This window comes from Nanorana parkeri, unplaced genomic scaffold (genome assembly GCF_000935625.1).
Source record: "Nanorana parkeri isolate BGI_ZX_2015 unplaced genomic scaffold, ASM93562v1 scaffold1969, whole genome shotgun sequence".
Taxonomy (NCBI): domain Eukaryota; kingdom Metazoa; phylum Chordata; class Amphibia; order Anura; family Dicroglossidae; genus Nanorana; species Nanorana parkeri.
The window spans coordinates 237,041-246,590 of NW_017308237.1; the positions used below are offsets into that span (position 1 = coordinate 237,041).

At 41.4% G+C, this 9,550-nt stretch overlaps 1 protein-coding gene across 1 annotated transcript; it reads right to left on the reverse strand.

The window, feature by feature from the left end:
- Positions 1–8,252: 8,252 nt before the first annotated feature.
- Positions 8,253–9,191, reverse strand: LOC108800247 (olfactory receptor 6N2-like). The gene has a single exon (XM_018572213.1). It carries the CDS (start codon positions 9,189–9,191, stop codon positions 8,253–8,255), a length of 939 nt encoding a protein of 312 aa, XP_018427715.1.
- Positions 9,192–9,550: the final 359 nt, after the last annotated feature.

The following is a 9,550-nucleotide window of genomic DNA, read 5'->3' on the forward strand; positions in this document are numbered from 1 at the left end:
TCTTTTGTCTAAGGAGCATGCTAGAAAACCAGACGAAAATCTTACGATTTTCGGCTGGTCTGAATGATGCTCGGGAGACAAATGCCGAACAGGCCAGTGTGCGCACGCGCACACTGCCCGTTCAGCATTGCGGTCATCGGAATGATCGCAAGTACAATCTGCCTGTCCAAGATGGGCAGATCGTACGTTTTTAAAATTACTTCTAAGGTCTTGCGATGGTTGTAAAGTGTATGGCCACCTTTACATTGCAGACCCTTGGTCAATTTACATTAGGATAGCTGCAGCACATTAAAGAAGCCCAGAGACCACACTTGCATTCTGCATTCATAGACTGCAAGAAAACAAGCATACCAAGTCTAAAAAATGGGTAGAATATATACTGATTTATGTTCACAATGAAAATGAGAGTAAAGAGCATTAACGTTGCCTGGCCACACACAGTCTGATTTGCACTGCAATTGTAGAACAATTCACAACAAACACAAGGAAGAGCAAACAGCAAAGCAAATTGATTGAATTGCAGAAGTCTTAACAAAAGCTTGGATGCTCATTAACTAAATAAAAGTATTCAAATCTTTTTACTGCAAAAGTGTAAAAATAGAAAGTTGCTGCATATTTTAGACATATGAAAAATAGAATGTGATGGTGATAACCAGTTTTTTATACTTTTTGCAGTCTTGATATTATTTGGAAGTAAGTTGATATCTTTTATCTGTATATGTCAAAGGACTTGAGGGTAGAGATGTTCAGATACCAGGTACTGTACTCGGTACAAGTACATGTACAGATACTTTTCCATGTCCAGGATTAGAATGGAGAAAAATTCAAAATTTAGGAGGCAGCTGTCATTTTTAAGGTGCATACGGAGCTCCTGGGATTCGTACATCCCCATTTTAATGCATTTTTTTTAAATAAAATATATATAAGTGATGCACCTATACCATTTTTCCAAGTACAAATACTAATACTTGTCCAAGTACTTTTAGATACAAGTACTGATACATTTTTGTTTATTGTCATGTGACAATTTTTCTAAAACAAAACAGACTAATAATTTCAGGACAGTGGTGGAGCACCAGAGCCCGGTCCCAGCTGCAACTGCTGTAACCCAGGTAGTTCTCGTGAAAATGCCAAGTATTGGCACTGGTATCTGAACTGGTATCTGGACATCCCTACTTGAGGGTATATAAAAGAAAGATGGCTCTGAAAGGAAGTAGAGCTGTAAAACTGCTATAAACAACTAACATCTGTAGTTCTATGCAGAATGTACTTCGATTAGAGGGCTCTTTTGTAAGCGCAAAGTTCATCCCATTACTTGATCAGTTCTGCCAGAACTTATTGCAAATATTCTGTTTTGGGTGCATTGGTAGAAAATATACAGTACTTTAAAAAGAGCAGAGGTAGAGGTTGCAGAGAACAGGCAAGTGTATGAGCAGGGCTGTTTTATCCAGGCCCCAGTGATCTAAAGTCAGCATAAATGTGTCAACTTCAGGGAAGCTGGAGAGACTATCATGAGTTGTTGTTTGGAATGAGTCCCCTGGTGATGTTGTGCCTTGCCGAGAGTTGGTGGCATCCAGGTTGGGCCCTGAATCTCATACATAGTCAGCTTGAAAAAAGACACAAGTCACCTTTCGCTCCACTCGTGTTGCTGGCTTCCTGACCACACCACTGACTCTTGGGTTTTTAAACAGTATTGCTTTGTAACTTTAGATTATAATGTTTTTTTCTACTCATGCAGCTCCCCCATTTCCCATATGACCTCCCTACCTTTCCTTTTCCCCTTTTCTCATCCCCTTTATTAACCTAATTGTACCCAATTGGGAATGGAAACTATGTCTTACTATGGTTTTACATCTCACTCACAGTACTGCCTATGCTAGAGTTTGACCCAGCCTTTGTTTTTCTGACAGTACCCTGGTTGCCTCAATTATTACTTTTCTCTTTCAGTCCAGGCCTTGGATATCCACTCACATACATATTTGCCGCATTACCCCTACCTAATTGACCCTGTTTCTTTGATTCCCTAGGTTCTCACCCACGCTTCAGTTAGTTCTACTCCATTGTAATCCTTCATTTAGCGCAGCCCAAGTGCCTTGAGGCCAATGATTGGCCCCTTCCTTTAGACCCACCCCTCCACGGCCGACCCTGGTTGCAGGTCAGGTCAACTTCGTCCGATGTCTTAGCTTCATACCTGACAGGGGACTACATGCCCTCTGTTGTCCAGGTTCCTGTACCTCCTCCTAATTTCCCCAACTTTTCCCCTATTTCTACAGTTTGCTTCCTTACTCCACCCTTGTCTCTTGTCTGACCCTTTCTCTCCTTCTCCTGATCTTGCCACCTATCATAACCCCTCTGTTTTCCTCACCACTCTTTTTTCTACTTCCACTCTTTTCTGATCTTTCTATTTTCCTCCTCTCTTTTCCTTCACCTATCCGGACTCAGGACTTCTCCTCTTCCCCGTTTAAACCCTCACCACTTTTCCCCTCCCCCTTCCTATATCTATTCTTTTTCTTTCGCTGTCTTCGGCAAATCAAGCGGCTGCTGACTTCCCTCTGATACTTGGGGATTCTTACACCCCACCACAAAAGACTTTGTTTTTATCGCACCCGCACTCCAGTTATTCCAGGATTTATTTATTTTTCCTTACTCAATGAGACCTGCCTAATCTTGTTAAAGCTACGATTGAACCTATGGTCCTGTCTGACCATGCTCCATTTACAATGACCATCAAATTCCTTATTCAGAATGCACACTCATGCATCTGTAAACTCAACCCCTCCACCCTCAGTGAGGCTCCCTTTGTTTCTCAAATCCGCAGCAAGCTCACTGAATTTTTTGCCCTCAATACTGACACTTGTTCCTCACCACTCCTGGTTTGGGAGGCCCCTAATAGTGTCCTTCGGGGAGAATTTATTTGCATTCAAGCTCACCGTCATAACCTGAGAAAGAAGCGATGCACTTCGTTACTTGCTCGTATTGCCACCCTGAGTTGACTCAGACCCGTCAAGATCCTTCAAGAGAACACTAAAAAGGCCTTCACTAAATGTAGTAAAATTTATTACGAACATGGCAACAAAGCGTGTAAGTTCTTGTCTAGAGCTCCAGGTAGCCTCACACAGTTTCTCAAATCTCAGCTCCGGATGGAGCCAAACTCCTCTCAACCCTAGACATTTCCTCTCAATTTTGCTCATTCTATGAGCGACTATACAATCTTGCCGCGCAAGATCCCTCACTCTCCCAAACGTCCTCTTGTTCTGCTGCCATCCAATCATTCCTTTCCCAATGTAGTCCCCTGTCTCTTTCCCTGGAAGCCAAGACAGATTTAGAAGCCCCACTCACGGCCCAGGAAGTAGCAACTGCCAGCGAAAAGTCCAGGACCCGATGGGTTTACTCCGCTTTACTATAAATGTTTTCAGACCTCCTAGTACCCCATTTTCTACCTGCTTTTCGATCCTCCCTCCCGAACACCCCATGATTCACCTCACCTCCTGGCAGCCCACATCACTGCTATCCCAAAACCTGGGAAAGATGTTACTCAGTGTGCGAATTACCGCCCCATTTCTTTAGTCAATGTGGACATCAAGCTGCATGCAAAAATATTGGCTAATCGCCTCCTGCCACTTCTTCCCAACATTGTAGACATTAATCAGGCAGGTTTCGTCCCAGATAGAAGGTCCAGGGACAAAACCATTAAGGCAATTACTCTCCACCATTGGCTTAAGGGCGGAGGACATGCGGGATTCCTCTTGTCGACTGACACCGAGAAGGTGTTCAACAGAGTAGCATGGGATTATATGTTTGCTTCACTACACCATCTTGGTCTTGGACCCATTATGCTAGATCCCATCTCTCTACTTTATCGCAATCCAACTGCCAGAATTAAGGTAATGGCGCTCTGTTGGACGCCTTCCATATTCGCAACGGTACAAGGCAGGGATGCCTGCTGTCCCCCATACTTTTTGTGCTGGCCCTGGAGCCCTTTCTTCGCAAAATTTGCTCTGATCCTAATATCTATGGCTTTGCAACCCCCCCCATAAAGAATTCAAGATCACAGCTTTTGCCGATGATTTGCTCTTTTTCTTGACCCAGCTGCTGGTTTCTCTTCCCAAGCTTCTGAAGGCTTTCAACAAATTTGCTACTTTACCCTTCTTTAGGATCAATCTCTTGAAATCCTCCGTGTTCAATCCCCCTCTCCCTGATGAAACCATCTTTTTGTACATCTCACTTCCTGATTACTTGGAAAGACTCAGCCCTTACCTATCTCGGAATCAAGCTTCCTGCTAACCTAAACAATCTTTATTCCCTCAATTTTGGCCCCCTACTCGCCCACTTGCAAAAAGACCTAAAGGAATGGAATAAGTTGATCTTCTCATGGTTTGGCCGTGCACCTATGTTAAAGATGAATGCTCTCCCTCGTCTCCTATACTTCTTTCAAACTATTCCCATTACCCTGTCCAAGGCCTTCTTCTCTTCCATAGACGCCTTGTTTTGTATCTTTCTTTGGAACAAGACGACCAGGATTAACAGAGAAACCCTCTCATTACTGAAACCTGCAGGTGGCATTGACCTTCCACAAGAATCCGGCCTTTTCTCCCGGCCACCATCACACTTTTTACAGGGGTGGAATCCTACAGTGGCTCAGACCGTGAATATGTTCTTTGATCATCAAGGCATGTTCAAGTCTCTTGCAGATCTGAACTCTCATGCTCCTGCATCGCTTATGACTTTCTGGACTTGCAGATTCACCACTTCCTGAACACTGGTAAGCATAGACAATCTTTTACCTGCCTGCTTACACACTTTGAAAAATTGTGCACCTCTACCCACAAAGTTGCCCATACGATCTCGGCAATCTACTCCTCTTTGACGGACCACACAGCTTCGCATGACTTACCTTTGTCCCGGGCCTGGGAATGTGACTCAGCTTGCTTTTCCACTTCGGAGGAGTGGGAGGGAATGAATGTCTTACTACTTACTAGTTCCCAAAATGTTCAAATACAAGAAACAAACTACAAACTCTGTTCCCATTGGTACAGGACGCCAGTGATGAATCACTGTTTTTGTCCCGACGTTTCTGAAACTTGCTGCCACTGCTCCCGAGAAGTTGGCACTCTCCTCCACATCAGGTGGTCCTGTCCTCACATCGTTCCTTTTTTTGTGGCATTGCCACACAGGATACGTCATCACATAGACCCTGCCCAGTGGGAAGATTGAATAGGCTGGATGACTGTCATCAAAAATATTATGTACTAGAGACTAGACAAGTAATTAATTCAGCAGAGCTTCATCAGTTATACACTGGGAAGAATGGTTATACATCAGCCCTCTTGTGCTTTTTAATCCTTTTTATTGAAATTTAAATAAAATAGTATGTTATGGGATTGTTTCTGTCTTGCTTACTATAAGCCATGCACCTTGTAAATCCCCTGGTATTAGAAAGAAGTTTTAATATGTTGCTGATGGTGGCTTACTTTTAGAGATATTAAAATTTAAAGCTGCTGCTCTCTCTCCTTGAGCAAGATGACAGGTCTTGTAACCACCCCCTTCTTTAGTTTTCTGCAGGCAGCCTGTAGTAGGTGAATCTTCTGGGCTTCTCTCACAGCTCTATTCACTGCACAGGCTACGAAGAACACAGTGATGATGTCACCGCTATATTTACAAGGTAATAACTGGTTTTGCAAAGGCATTTGGTACACACAAAGTGGATTTATATCCTTTGTGGCGATTGAGGAATATATTTAAAGCAGAGCTCCAGGATTGTGAAAAGTTAACCCTTGCAGTTGGGCTACCTCTGCCCCGCAAGGGTTAACTGCTCATTTTTCTCTAGGGGCCTATAGAAATACTCACACATCCTGTGGCAGTGAATGCTCACCTCTCTCTCCCCCTCCGCTCTGGTATGTTCCTCAGTGTCCTCATGTCTAGTACAGAATTAAACTTGATGTCAGCGGGACTTAGCCTCTTCTCCCCCAGGTTCCAGCAGTATATGGGGACCAGTCTAGCAGCATCGAGGATCAGGTATTTTTATTATTCAAGCTCCTAGATCAAATTCAAAAGGCTGTGACTAACTTGCTTTGCCTGTGGTGAAAATGCCGATCAAATAAGACATTCTCTGAAAAATGCAGCCTCAGAACGGTCATCCAGACAATTTGGGTAATTGGTGATGTGCTGACCTGCGCCTGACAAGCATTTTATGTTTTCAGGTTTTTATTGCTAAAAGGACAAAAATGGCCAGCACACAAACAATTAAGGGGTCAAATGTTTACTAAGGTAAAAAATCAAAAAGTGCAAAGAGAAAAACAAAACCACTGCTATTTCGGAGGCATGGAGGCCCCCTTTCTCAAGGTATCATCCTCTGTGCCTCTGAAACATGAGTGGTTTTGTTTTTCTCTTTACACTAGTTAGGCTGTAAGAGTTGAGGCTTGAAGCCACTTGTGATTTGTAAGTTTGAATCTGTACCATTTCATTAAAACTGTTCTATAGAAACAATGTTTAAAAAGCTATCACTAGAACTCTACCTCTATGTGCAGCTGCTCTTTTATCTGGCATCATGTCACCCATTTTCATCATCTTTAATCTCCAGCAGTTTATTATTGTTGCTTAATTACTGACTTCACCAGATGAGAAGGCAAACTTTCAATTACTCAGTCATCTTTAATTTGGACATCATTGGACTTTGTAAGTTAATTTTGGATTCTTAAACTTTGTATACAGAATTAATTTCCTATATGCACACCATGAAATAGTTAGAGCTAAGTGGCACATGTCAGCCACCCTTCATAGGCATTGGAGATGTTAAACAGCCAACATTTCTCAGATTTGCAACCGGGGCTTTTGGGTTTTCCTTTTTTGGTAAACTCTCTCAAAGAACCCTCCCAATGCTCAAGAACGTGCTGGCTCGTTTTTCCTTTCCATGGAGGATACAAGCTTGCATGCATGATGCACGTGTCTGGATGGGGGATGCCTTTTTTAAAATCACATTTTAAATACAGCCAGTATGACCAGCAACGGTATGGACATTGTGTAGCTGGTTTTGTAAATGATTATTTATGATTGTACTGGCAAATGCTTAACAATATGCCGTGATGTTGCCCATATCACTTAACAAGGTATTTCAAGTAATTTTGCCTAATAAACTGGTTGCTATAGGTGGAACCAGTCTTTTTCCTTTCTCACATGTTGATAAATGAGACCCATTAAGCCTAGCTATAGTTCTGAAAGTTATTTCAGCTAAATCTATATCATGGACATTACTGATATAAACTATGAAGATTACAATGTTCATTGTTATATAATTTGTTCTTAAATCACATGCAATAGAAACCCCAACTGCATATGTGCATTCACATTCTTAAAATATCATTTTTAGCTAGGCATTGGCGGGGTATAGCATAAACCAGCTTATAACTCATGAGGACTGCAGCAAGATTAGAGCACCGAAGTTCCCGGGTCTGCTTACCTGCCTTGGTCAGAACAAGTATTCTATCAATGTTGGAATGTTACATACAATGTGATGTTGTTACTTGAAAGCAACAAAAACAGTAAAGCTCTTCGTACTACAACAGGAGAGATGACACCCAACATTAGAGGGAAGGGACAAATATTAAAAACCCAGTGAAGAGATATTCCTACTGGAGTCCTCCAGCAATACAAAAACCAGTCCGTGATCCAATTTCTATCCATAATTTAAATATCTTGTTGCTGTTCTTTTGGGATGTAACTGTTAAAGCGGACCTTTACCACCCTTTCACTACAAAATCACATCAGCATGCAGCTCTGCGTGCCGATATGAAATCATCTTACATTTATTATTTAAACATATTTTGCTTTTACTTACAATTACTGTTTTTTTCACTTCCTGGTCCTCATGGGCATTAGTGATGTAGTCTGTGTCCAAGTGATGCATCCTGGGAAGATTACATCAGTAATACATTGCCTGGAAATCTCATCTGTAATTTCATGAGATCTCAAGGAAAGGCATTTTCTCCCGATATGATGTGCAAGGTCACATATCCTTGTCACATGTACCAGAATTCCAGGAAGTAAAGGGACATGTATTATCTGCCCTTACTAAAAATGGCCATAGTGAGAAGAATGGGGAGGAAAAGAAAAGGTATGTAAAGAATAAAAGGCCTGCATTTGTCTATATGTATTTGGTTGTAGATTGTCATTATTAAAACATGTCTAAAGGTGGATTTGTGGTCATTTCAATTATATGGGTAAAGTTCCTCTGTAAATTGGATGTTTCTAGCCTTTTAAACAAGATCTTTAAATAATTCTGCAAATTTCTTCTTCAGTACTCGTCTAATTTCTTGATTCCTTAGGCTATAAATTACTGGATTTAACATTGGCGTTAAAACCGAGTAAATCACAGCCATTATGCGATCATAGCTTGCAGAGTTTGTTTTGATTGGCCTAACATACATAAAGCACACACTTCCAAAAAAAAGAAAGACAACTGTCAGATGGGCTCCACATGTAGAAAATGCCTTTTTCCTGCCCTCTGCTGTCTTTATTTTTAACACAGTCGAAATTATTTTCAAATAGGACAAAAGAATACAAGTGAAAGAAACAAAAATAATAAAGAAATTGATTACAAAGTCAACTTTGATGTTAAGTGACGTGTCTGAACAGGCCAAATTCATAAGTGGAGTGAAGTCACAGAAGATATGTTTAACTAGGTTTGAATGACAGAACAAAAGATGGGACAGCAAAATAATTTGAGTTAAGGGTCCAATGAAGCCAATAACCCAACAGCAAGCTGCCAATTGAAAACAACACACAATAGTCATTATGGATGGGTACCGTAAAGGGTTGCATATGGCCATGTAGCGGTCAAAAGCCATTGCTGTTAAAAGATAGGCTTCTGTAATACCAAGGCTATGAAAAAAGTAGATTTGCAATAAACAGCCAGTATAAGAAATGACCTTAACATTTACCAAATTTGTCAACATTTTCGGTATAGTAACAGTGGTGTACCACATTTCCAAGAAGGAGAGTATAGCAACAAAAATATAAAGAGGAACATGAAGCTGACGATGAGTGCCGATAAGGGTTATTATTGTAACATTGCCACTTAGAGTAAAAATGTAGCTGATAAGCAGAAGGAGAAACAACAAGGCCGCATATCCACCAACATCAGGAAAGCCTACAATGATAAACTGTGCAACAAGAGATTGGTTTGAAAGCTCCATACTTCTTTTGGTTAAGTGATCTCTAATTCTTTCTGCTGCATGATGTAAGTTGCATGAAAACAGAAAATCAGTAGAATTAAATACAAGTGACACTAAATGGCTGACAGTTATAATCAAATAGCTTGGAAATAGGAACCACGCTAGCAGATGCACCTAGACAGTTGCCCGCTCTCAACAGACATTTAAAAAATTATGGCCTTTGCTTTTCTTAAAAGGAGAACTATGGGATATGTGTTTATCCCCACAGTTCTCCTAAGGGTCACTGGAGGATACAAACTAGCATCCTCCCGTGACCCAAAGCTCAGTATACCACAAGCTAAAGCTCGTGGTATACTGAGACCGACGCAGCCGGGACAGAT